Source organism: Leopardus geoffroyi, chromosome C2 (genome assembly GCF_018350155.1).
Source record: "Leopardus geoffroyi isolate Oge1 chromosome C2, O.geoffroyi_Oge1_pat1.0, whole genome shotgun sequence".
NCBI lineage: Eukaryota > Metazoa > Chordata > Mammalia > Carnivora > Felidae > Leopardus > Leopardus geoffroyi.
In genome coordinates, this window is record NC_059333.1 from 115410962 (window position 1) to 115437197 (window position 26236).

A 26236-nucleotide genomic window follows, 5' to 3' on the forward strand; every position below is an offset into this window, starting at 1 on the left:
TTGAACTCATGAGCTGTGAGATTATGACCTGAGCTGAAGTCAGATGCTCAACCAACTGAGCCACCTAGGGGCCCCTTAATTTTTATTTATTTTTTTAATGTTTATTTAATGGGAAACTTTTCCCATAAGGCAGTAAAGTGTTCTCTGGGTCACCGCAAACATAAAGTAATTGATAACATCAAGGCCTTTCCAGATACAGCCATGTTTCTTATAAGAGAAAGACTTCCCCCAAAGTCCTCACTTGTTATTGCCCTCAGAATGATCATGAGGAACCCCCAAAATCTTAAATCCCACTCCCCTGCCCTGACCATCTCCAGTAACAGTTAAACCATTTGCACTTACGCTTTAAATGCTGGGAGGTAGGAGTATATAGAAATGCTGCTTAGATTATAAATAAATGGCAGGTGTTTTCTGATATCTGTTGTTGCCCAGCCACTAAAAAATGTGTTCAGTAAACCCTGGTCCCCACCTGAAAGAAAAAACAAAAAAGAATTAGTTACATACTTCAAAGAGAGGTCAATTTCATATAAATGTATAACTGGATCTTTAAGAACAGGTACGAATTCCATTGTTAAAATAAGAAACTCCATGTTAAACCTACCAAGGTCACCAGTTTTTTTTAGTTAATTCACTAATTCGACATTTGCTGAGGAGCTGCTATGTGCCAGTCACTGTACCAGGTACTGAAGACTCAACAGTAAACAAAGAAACAGTCATGATCTTCATGATGGGCAGGGCAGGAGGAGGAAACATACACTAGTACCAGCATATTAAGAGTCCATAAACGTATCACAAATGGGGAGAAGGGCAGCAAAACCAAGTACTGGGTGCTGAGGCATGTGTGAGTGGCTCAAGACCATATACGGGGTCAGGGAAGGCTTCCATGAGGAAGTTGTATTGAAGCCAAGATCTAAGGGGTGTACAGGAGTACTTGACTAATACAGGAGGAGAAGGGGAGGGCAGATGGTGTTTTAGGCCGAACAAACAGATGTACCAAAGACCCAAGGTGGACAGGAACACAAAGCTGTGGTAAGAAGACCATGAAGGTGGCCTGTGTAAGTGGACTGCAGAATGTGGGAAGGGGTTACAGAGCACCGGGGGAGTCTCAGAGAGGCAGGCATGGACGACTAGACCACACAGGGCTCACACTATAGACCTTATCCTCAGTTACAGATTTTGGACTTTATCTTAAGAACAACGGGGAAGGGGAGGGTGGTAAAAAGCAAAGAGAGCAAACTGGGATAATGGAATTGTTTTCCAGAGCCCCCAACCACTGGCTCATCAACAGAGACCCAGAAGGACACATCACCCTAGTGTACTTTCCTACCACCGACCAAGCCTCTGGACAGGTCCAGGCCAGTCATTTCTGGGACCACAACCACACAGCATAGTACATGATCAGCCACTGGGGGATCCTGATCTTCAGGTTTTCCTTGGAAAGTGCCAACCATGGCCATTCATTCAAAACAAGTAAGGACAATAAAAATCTAAACAGCTAAGCACCTGACCTAAATCATAAACATATAAATAACCAAACAGGTCACTAAGCCACCTCAAAACATATTCTGTCACATAGCCCATGTCCTTTCAGTTTCAGGCTCATGAAAGTTCAGAAAACATGCACACAGTCAGAGTCTTCCTATATAGCAAAACAGTAGTTTGGGTATATGGGTGTGTGTGTGTGTGTGTGTGTGTGTGTGTGTACACACGTGCATGGGGGATGGCAGGCAGGGAGAATCCTGCTCTTTTGAAGTATGAGGCTAGTAACCTGAGCAGTTACTTTCCTCCTTAGTCTGCTTTGCCCCAAGACCCAGTTTCCTTCCTAAATATACAGCAGGCTCAACTGGCTGTCATTATTTGGTTTTCACTGGTTTTGAAAGACTTAATCTGGATATTTAATATTTGGAACGAAGTAGGAAGACCAAGCATTAGGTTTGAAGTCCAACTGTATCTCATCCATCTTCTGTATATCTCATCCTTTCTAAATACCCTCAATCAACTCTATGGACCAAAGGTATTTGTAGTACAAATGTCTATGGAATAACTGCTTTGTATTAGGAGGCTCTGATAGCTCCCCATTCCTCAAGGGACAAACAGCTCAACAGAAAATCAAGATTTTACCCTCATAAGTTCTAAAGAACAACAAAGATGGCATCAGGATGTGCTTCACTGGTTATGTGAACAAGAGCAGAGTTTAGCTGCATTGACATATCAAAACTTAACATATTGAGACACAAAATATTAAACCCATTCATCAGAGGCTTACTTGGGATTCTACAAAGAGACACCCCAACTGTGGGCATAGACAGTGGTGGTTGAGGTACAGAGACCTAAAGGTTTACTAATTTACTTTTACATATAATAATCAAAAATAAAGATTGAGGAAATGTTTACAGTTTTATTCATAACAGCACAAAAGTGGAAACAGTCCAAATGTCCTTCGACAGGTGTATGAATGTGATACCTCCATACAATGGAACATTACTCAACAATATAAAGGAAAAAAGTACGGAAACCCACAGCAACTTGGATGGATCTCAAGAGAATTCTGTTGTATGAAAAAAATCCAGTCCTGCCAAGTTACATACTATATTGTGCCATTTATAGAACATTCTTTACATTACAAAATTATAAAGACAGAACTTGTGGGTACCGGCAGTTAAGGAGCAGGGAGATGAAGAGAAATGGCCATGACCATAAAGGGGGGAGAATGAAGGATCCCCATGAAGGAACTGCTCTACTTCAACTGTGTTGGTGGTCACACCAAACTACACACATAGCATTGCATAGAAAACACACACAAACATGTAAAACTGGCGAAATCTGAAAGGTGATGGATCCTATCAATGTCAATTTCTTGTGTGTGGAATTACGTAAGATGTTACCATTGGGGAAACTGGGTGAAGGGTACATGGGGCCCTTCTGTATTGTTCTTACAACTGCATGTGTATCTACAATTCTCTCAAAATAAGCTTTTTTGAAAGTCTAAGGATTAATGTGCTTAAAATGCAAAATACAATCAAGAACTGTTAGTCATCAGACTCTAAATCCACAAGGACTATGGCTCCTTTTGCTTAGTACTATAATTCTAGCACTTAGCAGAATGCCTTACACACATGTAAGTTACTTAATGTAATGAATATACTTGATGTTCTTTAATAGCAGAAAAGTTGAAAGAACCTGAATATCCCATTATAGCAGAATGGTTAGTACATTAGGATACTAACCACTCATGGGAATATTATTCAGCCATTAAAACTAACGGCTATAAAGATGATCAGTCCACCATGCAATATAATGATTTACAGTGACACACATCATTATAACTGAGACTATAAACACTCGTATTGGAAAAAATAAACAGTAATAGTATATAAGGTGATCGGTATTACAGATATGCTCTCCCCATGACTTTTACTTAGTATAGTTTTATTACTTTTGTAATTTTATAACTTTAAAACAGTATAATGAAGGGCAAGAATGAGAATTGTGCTCAACCTTTTTCTTTCTAAATATTCTTTACCTGTTCACTTATTTTCATTATGAAGTATGAAGCTATCAAGAGAAAATTATATGTATAGTTTATAAAGCACAAAATTGTATGCTCAATTTAAAAACTTGTACATTACCAATGCTGTTTAAATTCTGTGTGTGCTCCCTAATCCAATCCCAATACCCCTCCCCCAGAAGTGACTATTAATCATAAGTTTTTTTTTCAGATTTTTTAAATGTTTATTTTATTACTTATTTTTGACAGAGAGACAGTGTGAGTGGGGGAGGAGCAGAGAGAGGAAGACAACAGAATCTGAAGCAGGCTCCAGGCTCTGAGCTGTCAGCACAGAGCCCAATGTGGGACTTGAACTCATGAACCAGGAGATCATGACCTGAGCGGAAGTTGGACACTCAACTGACTAAGCCACCCAGGTGCCCCTGAGTTTTGTTTCTAATTATCTTGATATCCTTGGTTTTACCACATATGTATGTATCCCCACACAACATATGTAGTTTCACTTGTTTCTGAAGTTTGTAAAATTGGGGATCATGCTATATATTTTCTACTTGTTTTTCTTAGTGCCACATTATAGGACCTTTTTGAAATTAAGCAATTCTACTGAAAAGGACTACTGAGTACACGCAGCACAATGAAGAAATCTAATTCCATGAAGGTCAAAATAGTAGTTGTAAAGCAGAACTTCCCAATCGGACAGGATGATCCTGGTAAAGAGGAATCAGAGCTGTTGATCCCTCAGAGCCCCTGGCCGGCTGCCTCTGGCCACAAAAGGCTGTTTCTGTTTACCCTCAGGTACCCTACAAACATCATCACTCCTTCAGCCATGTGCCACAGCAGGGCAGAGATGCCCTGTGGGGGACAGGCAACGAGAGAGACGAAACAGGCAGAGACAACTTGTGAGTCAGTGGAACCCATTCCAATCATCAAATCCTTAAACATGCAGCAAGGACCTTGAAACTTCCATGGCCACCAACTTCATTCTGTGACTATACAGGGTCAACTTTTAGCCAAAAATTGTGGATTAAAAACAGAATTGAACTCTGCCTGGAAGGCTGTAGCTTCTCATATGATTTTTAAGTTTAGCATTCCAAACCTCTTTTTCCAAATGCCCAATTCCATATTTCAAGGTCAGGCAAATAAATGTTTTAACTTCATCAGAAAAATCTATGTTTAATGTTATCAATAGCTTCTTTTTAGAAGTCCCTAAGAGCACAACTCAAAGCAGAATGCAAATCTAAGCACATCTGTGCTACAAAACATACAAGAGATGCGAGGAAGACAGCTAAATTTTCACTACAAAACCCCCAGGACTTTTTAGTCCAGTACATTTTAGTCAGACTTCCCAAGGCAACATTATTTATTCTGACAGGTTAAGATACTTTTAATCTCAATCATCTATGAACCGACAAACATGATTAACAGCTGTGATCCACCAGGCCAGGGCGTGGCAACACAGGTGAGAGCTAGAAAGGAAAAGGAACAAGGGACACATGGCACCTGTTTTGCAAACAAAAGCAAAGATCAGATTCTACATCATCCTTCCACCTGGCTACCCAAGTATAGTAATAACCTTATAACCACTTGGTATTTTCCAGGTCTTTTGACCAGGGTCATGAACCTGGTAACCATAGACACATCACAGCATTTATCAGTAACTCAGTCTAGTATTTTATAAGACAGAAATAGAGTGGAGTGCTGTCTTTCAAATTTGTGCATTTGTTTTTGTGCTCTTCCATAGTTTGTTGGCAGTTGTCTTGCCTACTGTGGATAATAGGGAGGGTGGGTCAATTCTGGTTTAAACATGAAGGCTAGTAGCTCAGCCACAGGAATGTTCCCCCTAGAATCATCCTCCTCAAAGCGGTCCAGGTCTCTGCACCAGGAGCATCATCTGAGAGCTTGATAAATGCAGAATGTTAAGCCCCAACCCAGACCTACAGAATCAGAATCCACATTTTAGTTCCAAGGTGACTTCTTTGCACATTAGAATACATGAAACACTGATTTAGAATCTTTCAGAGAATGACTCTTTAAAAAAAATTAACATTTTTAATTTAAAAATTTGTTTAACGTTTATTTTTTACAGAGAGAGAGAAAGAGAGCATGAGTGGGGGAGGGGCAGAGAGAGGGGGAGACACAGAATCTGAAACAGGCTCCAGGCTCCGAGCTGTCAGCACAGAGCCTGATGCGGGGCTCGAACCCATGAACCATGAGCATGACCTGAGCTGAAGTTGGGCACTCAACTGACTGAGCCACCCAGGCGCCCCTCATTTATCTTTGAGAGGGACAGAGTGAGCACGAGTGGGGTAGGTACAGAAAGGGGGAAAGAAGATCCGAAGTTGGCTCCACGCTGACAGCAGAGAGCCAGATGTGGGGCTCAAACTCATGAACCTTGAGATCATGACTTGAGCCAAAGTTGGACGCTCAACCGACTGAGCCACCCAGGTACCCCCAGGGAATGGCTTCCCCCCCCTTTTTTTTTAAACTCTTACCAGAGAACGCAATGCTCAGTGTCGTTTCTATAGAAAATGTCTGAAGTTATATAAATTAGGTATAGGCATTATGGATAGGATGCTTAGTAAGAGAAGTTTCAGTTCTTAAATGGTTCTCAATCTAATAAAGGAGCACAGGAGCAGATACTAAGCGAATAAAGTAAAATATACTTAATATTATAAGAAATATAGGCAAGTGCTGAAATGAAAATGTGACTCACTTGTTAATACTGACTTCTACAATATACTAATATCATTTCTGCCTACCACAAGCATGCCAAGGATTATAGCTTATGAATGGCCCAGATCTTGGGGATATTTCCATGGGGTTTACCAAAGATGAGAGGATTAACCCCAGGTAGTTCATGGAAATCCAGGCACTTGAACTTTGGGTTTAATCACTGCATCTCACTGGCCTCAACCCATTTAAGTCAAGAAAAATTGATTTTTACCACTTCATCATAGCTTTTTTTTTTTTTTTTTTACTTCTTTTAAAGAAAGATTCTTTTTTTTTTTTTTTTTAATTTTTTTTTTCAACGTTTATTTATTTTTGGGACAGAGAGAGACAGAGCATGAACGGGGGAGGGGCAGAGAGAGAGGGAGACACAGAATCAGAAACAGGCTCCAGGCTCTGAGCCATCAGCCCAGAGCCCGACGCGGGGCTCGAACTCACGGACTGCGAGATCATGACCTGGCTGAAGTCGGACGCTTAACCGACTGCGCCACCCAGGCGCCCCTTAAAGAAAGATTCTTAATCAAGATGTTAAAAAATAATATAAAAATGCAAGGAAGCGTTTATTCTTAGCTTAAATTTTACTTTCTCAATTTAAGGCAGGTCCTCCTAGTGTAGATTTGCTTAGCATTCTGAATTTATCAGAATCACAATTACATGATTATGTGAGTTATGTAATTAGTTATTAAATTCCTGTAAGGTCTCCTATAAGCTTTATAGAGGCGAGGATAAAAGTCAATTATTTACCAGTCTACTGCTGTCCAATAAATTCAGCATCTTGCCCAGATTAGTAAATTATGTACATGCTGAATGGACTACCAACATGTAGCAAGTAACACTTCCAAGAATTCTTCCAGACTCACAAACCAATGCAAGACCATCAACTGTGCAGCTGATTTAAAAAGACAAAGTACTTCTAGATACTGTGGTTCACTAGAGAAGAGCAGTAAGCTGTAAACTACAGACTAGTAAGCAGTAACTATAGTCTACTTGTGGTAGACTTGAGCTTCCATTTCTTTACCTGTACAATGCAGAATGTATCAGCTGTGCACCACTCAGAGGAAGGAATTTTAAGTAATTAATCTGTAATAAGGGCTGTGTAATAGACATTCTCCTCCATCCTGTATCATTACCAGGGTACATTTTTGTGAATGCTGCAGTACGGACTAGTGGGGAGGGAAGGAAGCACACATACACACACACGTACACACACACACCCCAGCTACAGAGTCAAGGAACACTGTCTGGTTCAGACTTGGCTCTGCCAGCAGCTAAGGAACACTGGGCAAGCTGCTGTCCTGAATCATTATAGGAAGCTCCTAGTACTAGTCATACAGCAAGCCCTCAATAATTACCTGTTAAATGAATACATTAATGAGTGAGTGGGTGAATGAGTACCCTCACAGGACTGTTGAGAAATAAGTAAAAAAAGGAGTACGACCAGTAGAAGAGCCTGTACATACTAATATGGACCATTAGTCCTTTCCTCCTCCTCAGTTTCTCACGGGGTTTATGATCTCTGCTGGTTACAAGGCTAGAGACAAACAGATGGCTAACTTAAAAGAAATACTCATGGGTACAAAGAGATAAAAATAGCTCTTGAGAAAAAAACATGGGTGCTCGTTTGTCTTGATATTACATGTCATGACTTTTGCTTTTTTCACTTATTCAAGACATTACTCGATCAATTAAATGATATAAATGCAAGAGAACGGAGTAATTTTCAAAGCAATTGATGAAATACCCTAAGGGCCACAAGCAGCCTAGTGTTTGGGCAGCTGGCGCAAGCCTCCAGGCAGCTGTCAAGGTAGAACCCATCAAGTCAGCAAACCAAGTGAGGCACACTTGAATTTCTGAGCTCATTTGGGTTGAACAAGACAAGTGCTATCTGGAAATACCTCTCACCTTGATTCCTTTTTTGGCCAGGTCCAATCTGAAGCCTAGGTAACTTCAAAGATTAATAGGAGGTCAATTTTACAATTTATAAGAATTTAACACCAAATCTTTTGTTATAAATTATTTTAACAACTTTTCATACTCTCTTGGTTTACTACATCTCTAAGCAGAGAAAAAAGGTCTTCTAGTTTAAGGGTCTCAATGATCACTCAGGATATGGAACATGTAGGTATAAGGATCTCACAGATCTTGGATTCTACTTAAAGTAAAATCGTAGCTAATGTTCTACTTCCAATTTATTGTCTCCCATTCTTTCTGAAAATTCAACCATAGACCAAAATTTCATTATTCCAATAACAAGTTTTGGGTGTTTAAGTTACAGTAACATAATCTCCAAGTTTTTTTAAAAAGAACATTCCAAGTTGGAAAATATGAATTCCTCTTTTTGACTTAGGTTTTTGAAACACATACAGATAAAATTTAACAGACAGTAATTATCAAGCACTAAACTCTTCAACTGTGCAAGTACCCTTAATTTAGGAGGCTTCAGAATAACAGAGAAAAGAAAATAAGCCTCAACTTGCATTCAGATTGGTTTCAAGAGCCAAGTGCATCATCTTCGTCGCACTTGAGTATGTAGAGACAAAACTGTCACTTAGTATCTAATATAATCGCTCTCTTCCTCTCATTGCTGTATTAATCTGATCATATCACGCTCTCGAAAATGTTAGTGCATATATATTTCACAACAGCCATTGTTCAACTTTCAGGAAACATGTAACGTCAGCTATGACGTAAGCGCCAGGACAGTCTGCAAATACAAACGGTATAGAACTTAGACGCTTCATTACGGAAAATCAGACATCAGTCATGAACGAGGTGTGCAAGTCACTCGTAAATTCTAATACTCTATTTATATTTGGAAAGAAAAGTCAAAGTGTCTAGCGTGATTGCCATTTTAGGGTTATTCTCTTGGCCAGAGGCCCTGGGGCAGGGGCGGGGGAGGTAGTAATTAGAGGGCTGGTGATTAGAAGTATGACAGTCACATTCCTCTGCATTAGAAGGGCTGGGAAAGCAGCTGCCAACACTCAGCCATCAGCAGCCTGTGTGGCTTGTCAGCGGACACCAGGCCCCATAGTTTTTGCTGAATGTATGCAAGAGATTAAGCAGGACTTGCAAGATATTCAGACTAAGATACAATCACCTACAAATGGGTTTTCTTTAATACCAGTCTAAAGATGCTGGGTCCTAAGCCCCCTGTGGAGTAAAAATAGGGGATGAAGGTGGATGGTGAATACTTACGGAGATTAGACAATGTGAAAGGAAACATCTGAAAATGTTCCTATCTCAGTGCCTAGGACAGAACATCTAAACAAAATAGGGCAAAGCACTCAAAATCTGAAGCAAAGCAAGGTTACCACTGTCATGAGAAAGAGATGTAGCTCACAAAGAAATGTTACGTGTAAGTCTAGTAAGTCTTTATGTCGTACAGGTATTAATTCAACAGGACAGTAAACTTCTCCAGAGTGGAACAGGCTTCCACAGTATGTTGTGAGCTTTCTTTGGGAAGTAAAGCTTATCAACACAACATGAAAACTACCTTTCATTTAAGAGCTGCTAGTCGTCTGTTGAATTTAAACATATTGAGAATAACTGTCAGTTTCCATCTGCATAACTGAATTTTCAACTCCTTTGGTTAAGCATTTCTATTAACAGAGAAAACTCTATCCTTCGCCACCAACAAGCCAGGAAATGGAACACCTTAGAGAAAGACCAGCTCCTGGAAACCTTGCTGAAGACTAAAATATGCTACCAGGCACCCAGGGAATCTCTCAGTGGTCTCAGATTCTGGCTGAAAAAGCAGAAAGTGCTTTCTAGTTGAGCACTTTTCACACATTCTGGCTTCTTAACAAAGAATTCAACTCCTCTAGTACCTCCTGTTATCTCAAACAAGGTAGATGATCCAGATTGGTTTCTACCAGTTAATCAATTAGTTTTATATGCTAAAACTGTAACCTGGTACAGGTACAGGTTTGGTACCCAAATTCTTAACTCTCAACAAAATCTAGTAGTACTCTTCTGGATTAGAAATTGAATGGATTCTCTTTACCCTATTACAATCACTGGGATTTCAGGCTGCTCCATCTACTTGAGAATGCAGTGTGTTTACTGGAGCAGAGAATTTACACTAATTTTCTGGCATATTTCCCTACTTCCTTCAAATCTGAGCAGAGGAGGTGAAGAAAGCTGTATTTTGCCAGGAAGGTTAACAGTGGACTTCCTCTGAAAGTACGTTCACCTTCTTCCTTTTATGGCAAAGGTTTTAGTAATAGCAGCACAAATAGGGAACGTGTGTTTTGAACTCAAATACTAATACACTTTTCATTTCTTATATGGAGCTAAAAAAGGCCATCAGAAAAGAAGTTGCATTTGGCCCTGACCACAGTGAATGTTCAACATGTTATTTTTTTTACTTAGGGTGCTTAACAGAAGACTGCACTTTTCAGATGCTGCCATTCATTACAGTTCACATATTCCTACTCATGGTTATAGAGCATGCAGTGTCTTGACCTAGCACAAAGTTTCTCAGCCTTGGTACTACGACATTTGGGGTCTGATAATGCTTTGTCATGGGTCTGCCCTGTGTGTTGTAGGATGCTGAGCAGCAGCCCTAGCCTCTACCTGCTAGATGCCAGAAGCACCCTTCTTCCCAGCTGTCACAACCCAACAGGTCTCCAGACGTTTCCAAATGTCCCTTGGGAAGCCAAAGCAACCCCACGTGGAGAGCTCCCGGTATAGAGCATAAACTAGCCAAATTATGACTCAAGATCGAGACTTAAACTTTCTTATTTTCAGTGACATTTCAAAAGCTGCATATCCCAAATCCTCGAGTGACCATTTTCTGTCAGTAGCAACAACGAACAGCAACCCAATTGCAGTTCTTTGTATACCTTTAAATGTTTTAACTTCAGCAATCTGACAAACTTTTAACCTTTTAGTTTAAAACAAGCAAACTGGAGATTTTGACTTTTAACTCTTTAACTAGTTAATGGAAATGAACCTTCCTATCTATATTGAGGGCTAAATCCAAGGTCAAATGAAGAAAGCTGTTTCCGCTAGTTTCAAAAGATCTACTCCCTGCAAATCTCAGATCTGCTCTTGGAGAGGAGACAGGGGAGAAAGAATCCCCTGGAGCCAAGGCTCTGCTTCAGGGCTCAGGGCTCTTTGCCACGATGTCAAGTATCTGACAATAAGTCACTGCTGAGAAGGCTTCGTCTTGGAGCATACCCTTCATCTTTGATACAACTGGCTTTCCTCTTTATTCAAAAGATCCATCAACATTACTGTTAGACCTGCTTTTGTCTTGGGATGGTTTGTTGTTGTTAAAACAAAAACAAAAAACCAGATTATTTCAGAGACTGGCCTGAAATGGAAACAGATCTAATTCATTCGATTAACTTTCTCAAAAGGATGTGGGGCCTTAAATCCACAAATAGCCAGGACCTTTCTATATATACGTGTAACTACAGATACACTTATACATTATGGAAAACAGATGCTGACCTTGCCAATGTTCGATTCTTTGGCCTTGCAAACACCACTCTGACATGCAGCTTTATAGAGAATGAGAACTTGGAGACAAAGATTAATCATGTAAAGTTTCTATCTTCTTTTTTGTAATGTTTCCCAAGAGAATGAGAGCCAAATTATCAGGCTTATTCCTCCAATTTCCACGAAGACAATGCTTGGTCCTCCTGTTAGCTCTTCCAATTAAGCTTTCCCGGGTTTCAAGATAGTTGTTAAAGCTTTTGATTTAAGAATAGTCTTTTGAATTCTTAAATAACCATGGTTCATTTATCATACTCTAACTTAGATGCAAGAAAGCCAGTTAAAAGCAGGTGTGTAAAACTGCCTCTCCTCGTTTAGGTTAATCCCATATACTTAATAGAAGAAAGAGGCATGTATGCGAACACACAACAGTATTTTCCAACAAAAACAAATCAAAGTGTTTACTACATCTCATGCGTTGCTGTCTTCCAGGCATAAGAAATCAAAGCAATTAGATCCCAGAGAAGAGCAGCTCCTAGAAGTTACTAACAGCTCAAATATAAAGATAACAGACACATACCATCGAAACTGCCCTGCTCGGAAGCAAGGTGCAACAGCTGATTGTAGGTTTCAACTGAGGGCTGATAAACAAAGACTCCAGAATTGAAGCAGTCAGGCCACCCTGGGTCTGGTGCCGCCGACAACTCTTCTCTCTCAAAAAGATCATCAATATTTGCTAGGACCTAATTCAAAAGGGAGATGGGAGAGGAAGCATTACAGATATGTTCTGCCCCAGCATACTCTTAAGTTCTCCCTAAGTTATCCAACACAAAAGATGCAATCTGCTGCTGATCTTAACCATTCGGATGACAGCTGTAAGGCAGCCTGGGCCAACTCTCCTTCATCACCTGATGCTTTTAATGAGTGGCTTTATCTGAACTTTACAGTCGAGTCTTAAGAGCGTTCCTCAAATGCCTAACTGGTCTCAGTTACTATATACATCTTTTCAGTCATCAGACTCACACTCACCAGAGTATCTGCATCCATGAACACACATTTTGAATACTGTGTAAGTGACCAGCAGTGGAGTTTAGTTAACGTGACACCCAATTCAGGCCTCCTCATTAAAGTTAGATGAGCAGAATCACCACTGTCTAAGACATCTACTGTGAGGACTTCATCGAAGATGGTCTCTAAAACTTTTCTGTCAAGATAAAATCCAGAAAACAGCGCGCTTAGTGTCTTTTCAGACAAGTAACAAGTAATCCATTATTACAGCCTTATTAGTCTATCCGTCAATTACTAAAGCCATCTGTTACTTTGATATACTATCTTAAATAGGTCTTAATTTACTTCAGGCCAAACTGTATTAACTTGCATATGTAGTTAACATCACTAATAAAAATTGCTTTGGTGAGGCTGAAACACTGGTCTTAAACTTTATTACAGAAGTTTCCTAATTTTTATTATACCACTGAATGCCAGGCAAATTGTAGCAACAGCCTGTCAAAATGGGACTCCCATTTGGAAAGAGCACATCTTTACAACAGCCTATGTATTTTTAACAATGATACTTCATTAGAATGGATGCTTGCTGGCTACTGCATGTTTTTATAAATGATGCTAAATGCACAGAATACCTGCAGTGAAGCCTACAACTACCCATTTTCGCTAAAGCAGATGACAGAACTGTGTGTCCCAAAAGAAGTTAAAGGACTCAGTTATTCAGTTGCCAAGTTTTAGCACTGAATATAACCCACACTTATATGCTTAGCACTTCTGGCATGGTGAGAGACTCACTGTGGTTTGTGATGTACAACACTCCTCCGTCCCCAAAATTAACTCAAGATTTATTTTAGAAAGCAATGTTGAGGTGGGTTAAGTGGGGGTATACTTCCGTAAAACACTAGGCTCAGCACAAGGGAACACATGATAAAAAGATCATTCAAAGTTTATAACAATATGAAACATGCAGAACAAAACTGGTGTTGTATTATCTGTCCCCAAGCTGTAGAAAAATATGTTCTAATTCACACAGTAAACTTGATCTTTTTCAAAATAAATGGTCAGTGGAGCTATTTTCCACAGCAAAGGGGGATCTAAGACTCCATCTGTCTTCTTACACACATCCTCACTAAATAGACTGCAAATTAGGACACACACATTAGGAAACAGTCTTTTTGGCATTTTCCTAAATTACCCTTTAGAAACAAGGTTAGTATTGAGATTATTTATATATACATAAGTGGTGTGTGTGTGTGTGTGTGTGTGTGTGTGTGTGTGTGTGTAATGCCTTTTCAGAGATCCCTGGCATGTGCTTACACATCTTCTAAGAAGTTGCAAAAAGTGCATGTTCACTTTCTAAGACAAATAGAAAAACTAAACACCATACAGAGCTTTAAGTGTGCCCAGATATTTTTGTAGTATTAGGATCTAGGCAGTTCATTCAAATACTTCAAAATTTAATACCAACAAATCAAAGTGAACTAACCCAATCACAAGCAGTGTGTGTCCCCCGATCCCCACCCCCAGGAGGCTCTCTTAGCATAATCCTTAGTTCAGAGAGCCCTTTGGCAAATATTCTAGTCTATTAAATGGTAAATGAAGGTCTTTAGGTTACAAATGTCAACTGACAATGGAGAAAAATGCTTCTTACTTTCAGTCACCTAGAGGTTTCCCTAGTTGGGAACAGGAAACAAAGTAGCCCTGCTACATTTGGGGAAAGGAATGTAAGTGAAGTGTGACCACATAAAAGGAATGCCTGGACTAAAACTTTCACTCAGGTCATCCTAGAAAACTTGCTTACTGGAGAGGCCTTCTCCCAGCTGGAACCAGTTAAAGCATGGGTCAGAATAGCACCTCCCAGAAGGAAGATCAGCTGGAATATCTCCCAAGAGCTAGGAAGAGGTTTCAGATCCAGGAATCCTTCACTCAGCAACTCTGATCCTTCTCCACCTACGGCTCAACCCCTGGAATGGGAACGGCCTCAATACCCACTGACACCAGAAGTGGGGTAAGGATGTGGGAGCCCCACCAACAGCTAGGCAGGGAGGTCCTCACCTCATGGAGTCCGAGACCTGCGGTGTGGCAAGCACGACCAGCTTCCTGGTTGTCCTGTGCTGTTTCAGAGAGGAGCCCAAGACCAAGGCTCCTTTGGCATAGGCATCGTTTGTGGTCAGTGTCACAAAGGCCTGATCTTAATACAAAGAGAGAAAAAAAAAAACCACACTCATTATAATATCCTACCCCAGGAGTCTTTTCAACCACTAACTTGGGAAAAATTAGCTCCTCTGAGATCAATTTCCTTTGTTAATGAAGGAGCAGCCTCTTTGGGAGTGGGGGAAGAACCTAAATGATCACTTTAAGACTAAATCAAGACCATTCTTTGGCAGAAACACAGGCCAAGTTATAAAAATTAAATCCAATTTAGAGTTCAAACATGCAAAATTCTCAGACTAAATGGTAGCTTAACACCAGGTGAACCTCAGGCAATTAACAGGTGGTAATGAAGAAATCAAGAAGTACATTTTCTGTTTCTCCTACAAGTATTTTCAGCCAAGCACAAATCCAACTAATGACCTCAACTGAGAGCACCTGAAAGCAGAGGCTATATTCTTCATTCTGATGCTTAGGCTTCTGCCAAGCCTCGGGCTTTACAGACTATTTCCTCAACCTGGAGCAAAGGCTCCCACACCACCCACCACATCTCAACAGTCACTTTGAGTCTCTGCTCAAAAATCACCTCCACAGGCCTTCCCTCCTTGGTGCTTCTATCTGAACAGTGGCCAATCACTGTTAATTGGATTTAGGGACCACTTCGGAATCACAAATAAACCTGCTTCCTTTTCCTTGGAGAAGCAAGCAGCACCCTTACCCTGCACCCTGGGACCCCGTCCCCCAACACACACACTCAATAATCACTCAGTTGCCAGAAGGGAAGGCAAATACACAGATTATTCTTCCTACTGAACAAGCCCTTCCCTCCCAAGACTACCAGCCCAGCCTTTAGGATTTCTCCAGTTCTTCCCTGGGAGGATTCTGGGGCACACACTATCTCTAAGGGGATTTTGGCAAGTTGGTAGGCATCCAAATGTATAGGATACATTTGGCAGGGGTCACCTGGGACACTCTGTCCAACCAAGGAGTTGGGACATTTCGTCACGAAGTCATGCGCTTTCTCATTCTCTCCTTGCTCATTTTCCAATGTGGAGGCTAGAGGCAGAGCAAATTCCATGGAGAAGTGGGAGAAAGCTGTAGGTTATCAAAGGGGCTAGCACATGAGCCAGCCTCTAACCAGAGGGCATCTTCATACCCTGTTGGACTCTCTTCCCAAACAGGCTATTAAATTGTAGAAAACTGGTGTCCCCCAACACCTCAAGGGCCATGGGCTTCCTGCCTAGTCACATTGTAGGAAAGTTCAGAACAATGACACCTGTCACTTGACATCCCCATCAATGTCTGCCTTTACTTGTTCCTTAAAACCATCGTAAGATGGCAACATTTCAGGCAGTCGGTCCAAGAGTATTTAATATGGAGGGGCGGAGGGGACGGAGGTGGGATAATGACTAATGTTTTAACTGAAAGGCAGTCCTGATTCCAGGGGAACCTGGATAAGAGTTTAATAAGGTAAACAGGATTTAAAGAAGCAAGGATATGTATGATATCCAAAACGAAGTACAGGACAAATGGTTAAAAACATAAGCTGGAACACCCAGCAAACATTACAAATAATAGAAAAGACCAATGACAGTTGGGTAGAATATAACCGAACTCTGGGTACATCTGCAATCTTTTAGCAGTTCAATTGCTGTAACAACCACGCGATTAGCCTCGTCAACATTAGAAGGACCGGTTATCTTGGAGCTTCTTTTCTCGGGGCAGAGTCGACCCCTGCAACAAGTGGGCGGGCGCACGCCCACCGCACGGGGCCCGCTCCCCCAGGGCACTCCCCTGGCTCTGGCTTTCCGCAACCCAGCCCCAAAGGCCTAAAAATAGTCTCAGCGTGGCGGCCAGCGCCCGGGCCAGGGCCCGGGCGGAGGTGCCGGGCCGGGGCCGCAGGCGTCCCCGTCTCGCGGCCGGCCCTTCTAGGTGTTCCTGCTTGTGGGAGGCGGCGGCGGCCGCCCACGATCGCGCCGCGCTCCGGGGCTCCGGACTGGCGCCCCCAGGAGCCGGCTCCCCACCCCCACCCAGCCCCGCCGCAGCTGCTCCGCCCGTCCGCCCTTCACGGCGAGAGCAAGAGGAAGGGCACGGAGACGGAAGCAGAAGCGGGGGCTTCGGCAGAGGGCCCAGGGCCCGCCAGGATGCCCCCTATGACGGCGCCCCGGGCTCCAGGCGGCAGCTCCAGCGCCAGGGGCGGCCGGGCAGCGGCTGACGCAGGAAGCGGCACGCCCGGCTGCAGCCAGCCTGCAACTTTGCGGCGGTGCTAGTCCTGCCGGCAACTCCCCCGAGGCTGAGGGGCGGGCAGACGGCGCGGGACTGGGAGTCGGAGGTCCGGGGGGTGGTGGGCGGCGAGGCGCGTTACCTGTCATGGTGCTGCCGGGTAGGGGCGGGCGGCCGCCGCAGCCGCAGGTTGGTGGCTGGGAGAAGCCGGGCGCCGGGAGGGAGCGCGGCCAGCAAGGAGGCGCGGCGGGAGCTGAGCGTCCTCCCGGAGCGCTCTTATAGCGGCTGTCACGTGGCCGCGCACGCTCCCCGCGCCCGCCGGCATCCTCCCAGCTGAGCGGCCGGCCCGGGTCCCCTGCCAGTGCCAGCACCTTCGGGGCTGGGCCCGGGTCCAGCTCCCTGGCACCTCTGGTCCTGCTCCCGAGGGGCACCTGCCTGGGACCTCGTGCCTCCGCATCCCCCACTAGACCGGGGATTTGGAGCGGGACTTTGGGACCGAGCGTGACATCAGCAGCACCAACTCCTGAAGAAGCAGCCTCGGGTTAGAGAACCCTAAGACACAAAAACCGACGACCACTGTGGTCACAATCATTCACTTGAACTGTTTGAAATAAAGTTTAAATTTCACTCTTTTCACCTACCAATCAAATTACAAATCAGCCTCTGTAAACATTTCTCAGTGTTCTCACAATGGTTTTGTGGCTTTGACTGACAAATAAATGAAACTTCACTATAGGATTTACATTCTTGGAGCCCTCTGCATCGATTAGATAGTATTTCATTTTAATCCTTATATCAGCTCGATGAGGTGGGTATTACAATCCTCATTTTACGGATGAAGAAACTGAGTTGCAGAAGGGTGACATTACTTGCCTGCGGTCATTTCACTAAGTGGAGAAGGTAGGCAGTTTGGTTTACAGAACTGACCCTTCCTGCCAGTATGGCCATGACATTTCTGGTACGTTGGTGTCCTAAAAAGTTTAGCAAATTATGGTAACTGTTGTTGGGTAATGTACTTGTTTGGGTTAATCTGTTTCACAAATCATTTCTCTAGGAAGTTGAGAAATGTCTCTCTATTGTGATCACACCCTTCTCCTCTCACCATCCCCTCCACCCAGTCCAAATATACCAGGAAAGGAGCAGGTAGTACATTTCTCTGCAAATATTAGTTGCCCTGTAAATGCTGAATGGGAGCCAAATAGGAAATTGCCAACATCAATGCAAAAAATGAAATATATTCTTAAGAATAAGCATTCTATTGCAAAGGTGGTATTACTATTTCTTATAATTATCTCACTGTTTCCTCAAGTGTAGGCCTGGACCTCCTATATCAGAATGCTTAGGGCACTTGTTAAAATGTTAAGTTTTGGTCCTAAGTCCAGACCTCCTGAATCATTTTTTTATGTTTATTTATTTATTTTGAGAGAGAGAGAGAGAGAGAGAGAGAGAGAGAGAGATTGAGCAAGTGAGGGGCGGAGAGAGAGGAAAGAGTATCTCAAGCAGGCTCCCCGCTGTTGGTGCAGAGCCCCACATGGGCTCCACCTTATGGGCTCCACCTCATGAACTGGAGTGGAAATCAAGACTTGGTCACTTAACCAACTGAGCCACCCAGGTCCCCCTGAATCAGAATCTTAAGGGCAGAACCCAAGAATCAGCATCTTAATTATCATCTTCCAGGAGACTCTCTTGAATCCTTCCCCTTCCTCCAACCCCACCCTGGCATGGAGACCACTGATGCACTTGGGAAGACATCCTGGTTAGCTGGCTTTATCAACTTCCTTTGCAGAAAGTAGAAATGGGGGGGGGGGGGGGGCGGGGGGCAAAGGTACAGTGCATGGGTTTCCATATATTCAAACCCTGTGGCTTTAGAAGAGTTGGCACTCTTTAAGGAATATGAAGCCTGTACTTGAACTGTACCTACCCGGGAGAGGGAAAACAGTTGTATTTAAGGTCTAGATTGTTTCTTTCCATGCTGGTAAGTGGACCTGGAACAGTGAGGTTTTCATCTTTCACTCAGGAACTGTGCTGCTATTAGTGACTTTTTTTTTTTTTTACCACCTACTGCTTGACAGCTAAGTGTCTAGGCTGGGCTTTCACAAACGGTGAAGCTGGGCCCAAAAGGGCAAAGCCAGGAGGAAGGTCTGGGGACAACTAGAATAGCAAGGAAGCTTTCCTAAGGAACAAGTTCCTCTCTCTCCATCCTCCAGGATGTTTAAGTAAGATTGGTCACCATAGCCTTCTTTCCTGTGTTTCATGCATATTTACAGTGAGAGAAAATGTATAGCTTTCCCCATTTTATATCAAATAGGGGCATTTTGAGGTTGCTACAATGCTGTCTCAACCAAGATTGCTAATAGTGGCCCACTGCCTAGTTTTCCTGAGGCTGCTCTACATTGAGGTAGGAGGGCAGCGCCTCTCAAACTGTAATGTACACACAAATTGGGGAACTTGTTAACATACAGATTCTGACTCAGTAGTTTGGAGTGGACTTCCTGGGTGATATCCAGGTTGGGGACCATTTTGAATAGCAAGGTGTTTGAACATTCGGGTTGTAAGGATTTAGAAGCAGTGGATAGACACACATTTAGTGAGACAAACATTTGAGAATTTAATTTGTTAACTTTTTTTCTGGTGAAATTTGTGTAGCAGAATTTCTAAATCCTAAAAGAAAGATTTATATAAGTTTAAAAAGAAAAGCTACATGAGTACTAGTAACTATTAACATAACTATTAACCATTTAAACCTATGCTCAATGTGTATATTTAGCATGGTCCACAATTCATTTTTAGTTAGTTTTGGAATGCATTATGTAATTTTTTTGGCAGGATGCTTACCTTCCTAATTATGTTTTGTTTAAGATAATGTTGAAATCAGTTTGCATTCCCTTGAGCACACACTCTAATTGATGGAGGAAGCAACTGACCTGGAAATGTATTGCAGAGCAGAGGACGACCTGCTGGCCTAAGACACAAACAGTTCCCATGGATAGTCCATGAAACAGATACACCACATCTGGCTAGACACAGGAACTAACTAGTTAACTAACTATTTAAAATTTTGCCCTTAATTGGTAACACACAAAATCTGCACCCAGAATTGTTGCCAGTGATTCCAATCGAAAGCTTATTCAAGAAATATTATCCTGGGAGGCCCAAAGTTGTTCATTCTTCACTTGAATGAAACTGGAGTCTCAAACTCGACAAGTTGCAAGGACCTGTTGACTAGTTACAATGCCTTTAAAAAATTACTGAGATGTAATTCACATACCATAAAATTCACCCATTTAAAGTATACAATTAGATGGCGTTTAGTATATTCACAGAATTGTGCAAATATCATCACAGTCTAACTTTGGAACATTACACCACTCAAAAAGAAAACTATAGCTATAAGCAGTCACTCCTTGTTCTCTCTTTCCCTAGCCCTCAGCAACGACTAATCTTTCTGTCTCTATAGATTTGTCGAGAAAGATTTGCCTATATGTGGTCTTTTGTAACTGGCTTATTTCGCTTCCATATTTTCATGGTTCTTCCATGTTGTGGTATGTATCAGTGTTTTATTCCTTTTTACTGCCAAATAATATTTCATTATATGGATATATAACATTTTAGTTATTCAGTTCATGAATAAACATGCTGACGAACATTTGGGTAGTTTCCACTTTTCAGCTATTACAAATAATGCTGCCATGAATATTTGTGTCCAAGTTTCTCCTCACTTGTTCTCTCTCGCTCTCGCTCTCTCTCGCTCGCTCTCTCTCTCTATATATATATGTTTTAAATTATATAGTGAGGTATATATTTATTTATATATAATATATATTAATCTCCTCCTGGATATATACCAACCATAGAATTGCTGGATCATATGGTAACTCTATCTTTAACATTTTAAGATGGCCAGACTGTTCTCCAAAGTGCCTGCATCATTTGGCATTACCCTTGGTATGAGAATTTCTTAGCCAATATTGTCTTGTATTATAGCTGTCCTAATGGGATTGGAGTAGTAAGTATCTCATGGTGCATTTGATTTGCATTTCCCTAGTGACTCACAATGTTGAGCATTTTTTCATGTGCTTATTGTCCCTTTGCATATCTTCTTTAGAGAAATGTCTGTTAAAACACTTTGCTGATTTTTAAATTGAATTGTTTTTTTTATCATTCAGTTGTAAGAGTTCTTTATATATTCTGGGTACAAGCCCTTATCAGATATGTATGATTTATGATAAAGATTATAAATATATTATACATTTTTATTTATAAATATATTATAATTATATATATACATATGTGTGTGTGTGTGTGTGTGTGTGTGATTTGCAATATATCCTCCTATTCTGTGGGCTGACTTTTTGACTTCCTTGAGAGTATTTTTTGGTAGCATAAAAGTTTTAGATTTCTACACAATCCAATTTATTTATTTTTCTTTTTGCTTATACTTTTGGTGTCATGTCTAAGAAACCACTACCTAACTCCCCATCGTGAAGATTTGCCCTTATGTTTTCTTCTAAGAATTTTACAGTTTTAGCTCTTAAATTTAAGTCTATAATCCGTTTTGTGTTAATTTGTGTGTGTCACATGACATGGAAGTCCAACTTCCTTCTTTTGCATGTGAATACTGAATTGTCCCAGCACCATTTATTGAAAAGACAATTGTTTCTCCTTTGAATGGTCTTGGCACCTTTTTTGAAAATCAGTTGAACATAAATGTGACAATGAGTTCTGGACTCATTCTACTCCACTGATCTATGTGTCTATCCTAATGCTAATTCTAGATTGTCTTCATTTCTGCAGCTTGTAGTAAGTTTGGAATTGAGAAGAGTGAGTCCTCCATTTTTGTTCTTTTTTCAAGATTGTTTTGGGGGCGCCTGGGTGGCGCAGTCGGTTGAGCGTCCGGACTTCAGCCAGGTCACGATCTCGCAGTCAGTGAGTTCGAGCCCCGCGTCGGGCTCTGGGCTGATGGCTCAGAGCCTGGAGCCTGTTTCCGATTCTGTGTCTCCCTCTCTCTCTGCCCCTCCCCCGTTCATGCTCTGTCTCTCTCTGTCTCAAAAATAAATAAAAACATTAAAAAAAAAATTAAAAAAAAAAAAAAAAGATTGTTTTGGCTATTCTGGGTCACTTGCATTTCCATATGAATTTTAGGGTCAGTTTATTGATTTTCGCAATAAAAGAAGATGGGGTTTGATAGAGATTGTATTGAATTTTTAGATCAATTTGGGGGAACTGACCACTGAAAAACTTAAGCCTTCTGATCCATGAACATGAGATGTTTTCTCATTTATTTATATCTTCCTTAATTTTTTTCAACAATGCTTAGTAATACATTGTCTTTTAAAACACGTAACAAAATTAAAATAAATTACATCTGTTACTGGGGTGCCTGGGTGGCTGAGTCGGTTAAGCTTCTGACTCCGGCTCAGGTCATGATCTCGTGGTCCGTGGGTTTGAGCCCCGCATCGGGCCCTGTGCTGACAGCTCAGAGGCTGTAGCCTGCTTCAGGTTCTGTGTCTCCCTCTCTCTTTGCCCCTCCCCAACTCACACTCTGTCTCTCTCTCTCTCTCAAAAATAAATAAAAATTTTACAAAATTTTTTTTTTAATTTTTTTCAACGTTTATTTATTTTTGGGACAGAGAGAGACAGAGCATGAACGGGGGAGGGGCAGAGAGAGAGGGAGACACAGAATCAGAAACAGCCTCCAGGCTCTGAGCCATCAGCCCAGAGCCTGATGCGGGGCTCGAACTCACGGACCGCGAGATCGTGACCTGGCTGAAGTTGGACGCTTAACCGACTGCGCCACCCAGGCGCCCCAAAAATTTTACAAAATTTAATAAATTAGATCTGTTAGCTGTATAAACTCCACAGGCATGACAACTGATTTTCACATCTAGTAGAGACTCTAAATTTATATTCTTGACTCAAATGGGATTTTCACTGAGCTTTATACAAGGAACAACATTGTTTTGCTTCATGACAAGACAATCTTTACAAAATTCCACTTCGGCATTGTCATTAGTGACAGCTAACACTTACCTGATGCTAAGTTTTTTATACATGTTAAATCATGTAACCTTACCAACAATCTAATGAGGTAGATCGTCTCTAACCCCCAATATAGAGGTGAGACACAGAACCTGCTTAACATTATACAGCTAATAATTTGTAGAGGTCCTTCCCACTGCTTGGTTATGTGTGTAGGTTGAATGCTATTCAAAAGCTGCAAAGGAGATGTGTGCAGTGAAAAGTCACTTCCCCTGCCACCACTCCCCTGCCAACTCCAGTTACCATGTTTCCCTCTGTAGAGTGGCATTATGTTCTTGGCTTTTTTTTTTTTTTTTTAATTTTTTTTTTCAACGTTTATTTATTTTTGGGACAGAGAGAGACAGAGCATGAACGGGGGAGGGGCAGAGAGAGAGGGAGACACAGAATCAGAAACAGCCTCCAGGCTCTGAGCCATCAGCCCAGAGCCCGACGCGGGGCTCGAACTCACGGACCGCGAGATCGTGACCTGGCTGAAGTCGGACGCTTAACCGGCTGCGCCACCCAGGCGCCCCATGTTCTTGGCTTTTTCTATGGATCGAGGATGCCACAGAAAAGTCACTGCGGCTTTTCCTATGTGCTGTTGATGATATTTGCTGTGTCACACTGTTTCTTCTTTCAGAGGATCCATCGGAAAGCTTTCATCCTGGTCTTAGTATCAGAAAGAATGTTGCATCTTCTTAGTTTTTTCTTTATCTTGTAGACATTTTGAATCTTATATCTATACAGGTTTCCCCGTTTTTTGGTCCACTTGGAAACTCATGGCAAAAATTGCAGCTATTTCTAGTTTTTACCCTGCACTGACTTGTGCTTTAGGTTTTTCCCTCATTATTACCCTTGCCTCATTTATGAAGTGGATCCTTTGGAAGTGGGGGAGGCATGTTGAATTAATTAGTAAATAATTAAATGATCAGAGCTTTCTAGTGGGAGTAGAGCACAGAAAATGAAATTTCAGCTCAATTTGGGTGACTCTGGAGATTTTTGTAGTGGTTTGTCAGTAAAATGAAGATTCCATAAATTAGAGAGGCACGGTTGCTGATTCAGACATGGGAATAACTTTCTGTAATTAGTTTAAGATTAGTTAAAAAGACAAAGTAATTGCTTGATCTTTCAATCGTACTTTTATTACTTATTCTACCACTAATACGATAACAACATGGTAGGTGCTCAAAAAGCAGGAATAAAGTTGTCCAGGATCTCTAACCCTGAACACTTTGAATATATACCACCTTTAAAACTTTAGTTACCATATTTGTTATCTTTCAGTTTCTGGGTTAGTTTCTGGGTTAAATCCTTTAAATTAGTTGGTTATAAGACTAAAACTTAAGATAATCTCTTTGGCAGTCACCTTTTCTTTAAAATAAGCTTTATTATAGCATAATTTATATATAATAAAAATTACTTTTTAAAAGTGTACAATTCAGTGAGCTTTGACAAATATATACTATCATATGACCATCAGCATAATCACCCCCAAAACTTCCCTCTACTGCCTTTGTGGTTAATCCCATCCCCCTATCTTGGCCCTGGCAAACACAGCTCTGACTTTTGTCCATTTATCTTTGCTTTTTCTAGAATCTCATATAATTGCAGCCATACAGTATGTAGTCTTTTGCATCTGACTTCTTTTAGCATAAGGTTTTTGAGGTTTATTCATGCTGTTGAGTATCAATGGTTCATGCCTTTTTATGGCTGAGTAGAATTCTTTTGCATGCATAGACCAAGATGTATTTATCCATTCACTAGCAGATGGACATTTGGGTTGCTTCTACTTTGGGTTTTATGAATAAAGCTGCCATGAATACTCAAGTGCAAGGAGCAGGATTACTGGATTGTATAGTAGGGTATGTTTAAGTTTATAAGAATGGCAGTCAGCTCTCAGAGTTCATTGCCAAAACTGGATGAGTCACGAAGAATGGAAGTTATTGTTTTTATATAAAGTTGATTATCTGATCTGAGGTCCATTCATAATACACTGAGAGGGCAGGGGACATAAGTCCCCACACGTATTACTGGAGAATTAACTTTCCTTTGGCATGCCAATGCCATCTGCTTCTAACTCTCCAGCATGTGTACACTCAGAGCCTCATCTGGGAAGGATTAGAGAAGATGACCCCAAAGTTCATTACGATTTAAAGACTTAGTGACCTGTCGACTGTAAGCTTTTGCCTGAAGAGAGAATTCCATTGTCACCAAACCTCTAGGGTACAATACATATTATAGAAAGTACTCTCTTGTGGATTGTATCATTTGATCCTCAAAAAAGCCTATCAGGTAATCTAGCTGGATACATATTTTCACAAGGCCACTGGAACTCTAGCAATAATTTTATTCTTAAAAAAAATTAAACTTCCAGCTTAAACAACAACATCAAAACTATAGGTTGTAGCAGGCGTCTCTGCACAGTCCTGAGCCCTCTTACATTACTGGACATCACCCAAACCCTCAGGCTCACCACGTCTCTGAGCTCAGTCCCAGCCTTGAACCTCCAAGGTGAGTGTGAGGTTGAGGGATGTCTGTTGAACACAGTGTTTAGAAACCCAAAAAGTTGTTTTGATTTTTCTTTTCCACCAGGCGAAAATGGCTTTCTTTACTTCATGCAGAACTACTGTCCCTGTATGACAGATGATATAACTGAAACTCAGTAAAGTTAGACAATTGCTCGAGGTCATTTGACTAGAGACTGGCATGTCTGGGTCTTCTTAAACTCCACTGCCTCCCTGGAATTTGAGTGGGAAGCAGAGCATTCCTCGGAATTTGGGACCTCAGAGACACTTGTTGCCAATTCAGGCAGTGTGTCAGAAAGCTCTCTCCAGCTGCTTCTCCTTTTGAGACAGAGGAAATGGAGGAATGAATGAGGCACTGGATTTTTGAAGAAGGATCAAAAAGGGCAGAAAGTAGAAGACAGACAAATGTTGCAAGCAGCTTGAGAGAGTTTCTAGCCCACAAGCAGGCAGGGAAGGAGTGAGTTGAAGTGAAAAAGAGCTAAGAAGGCTCCAAGGTCCTGAAAAAGCTGGTGTCAAAGGATACCGCTTCACTTTCGGTAACTCCTAAGCAGCTTCTAGAATAGTTCCAGCCGCCTCTTGTTCCAGGGAGGGGGCTCACCTGAACAAAGACTTAATGATTTCTTGGAATGTCCTAAAC

At 41.6% G+C, this 26236-nt stretch overlaps 1 protein-coding gene and 1 long non-coding RNA gene across 5 annotated transcripts in view; one reads left to right on the plus strand and one right to left on the minus strand.

The window, feature by feature from the left end:
* The window catches only part of GYG1 (glycogenin 1), a 78128-nt gene that overhangs the window by 17748 nt on the left and 34144 nt on the right, over positions 1-26236 (minus strand). For 2 of the 4 annotated variants that reach the window (XM_045503343.1, XM_045503341.1), the window contains exons 1-5: positions 17199-17586; positions 14738-14873; positions 12707-12881; positions 12258-12420; positions 343-469 (exon numbers count right to left, since the gene is read on the minus strand). In XM_045503343.1, the coding sequence (XP_045359299.1) occupies positions 343-469; positions 12258-12420; positions 12707-12881; positions 14738-14873; positions 17199-17205 (608 nt within the window). In that variant the 5' untranslated portion in view covers positions 17206-17586. Of the gene's footprint in view, positions 1-342; positions 470-12257; positions 12421-12706; positions 12882-14737; positions 14874-17198; positions 17587-26236 lie in introns of those variants that run through there. The other 2 variants (XM_045503342.1, XM_045503340.1) reach the window with 1 other exon arrangement.
* LOC123611426 lies at positions 3880-4554 on the plus strand. Its single transcript, XR_006718663.1, has 2 exons — positions 3880-3924; positions 4304-4554. It is a non-coding gene; the product is annotated as an uncharacterized LOC123611426 (long non-coding RNA).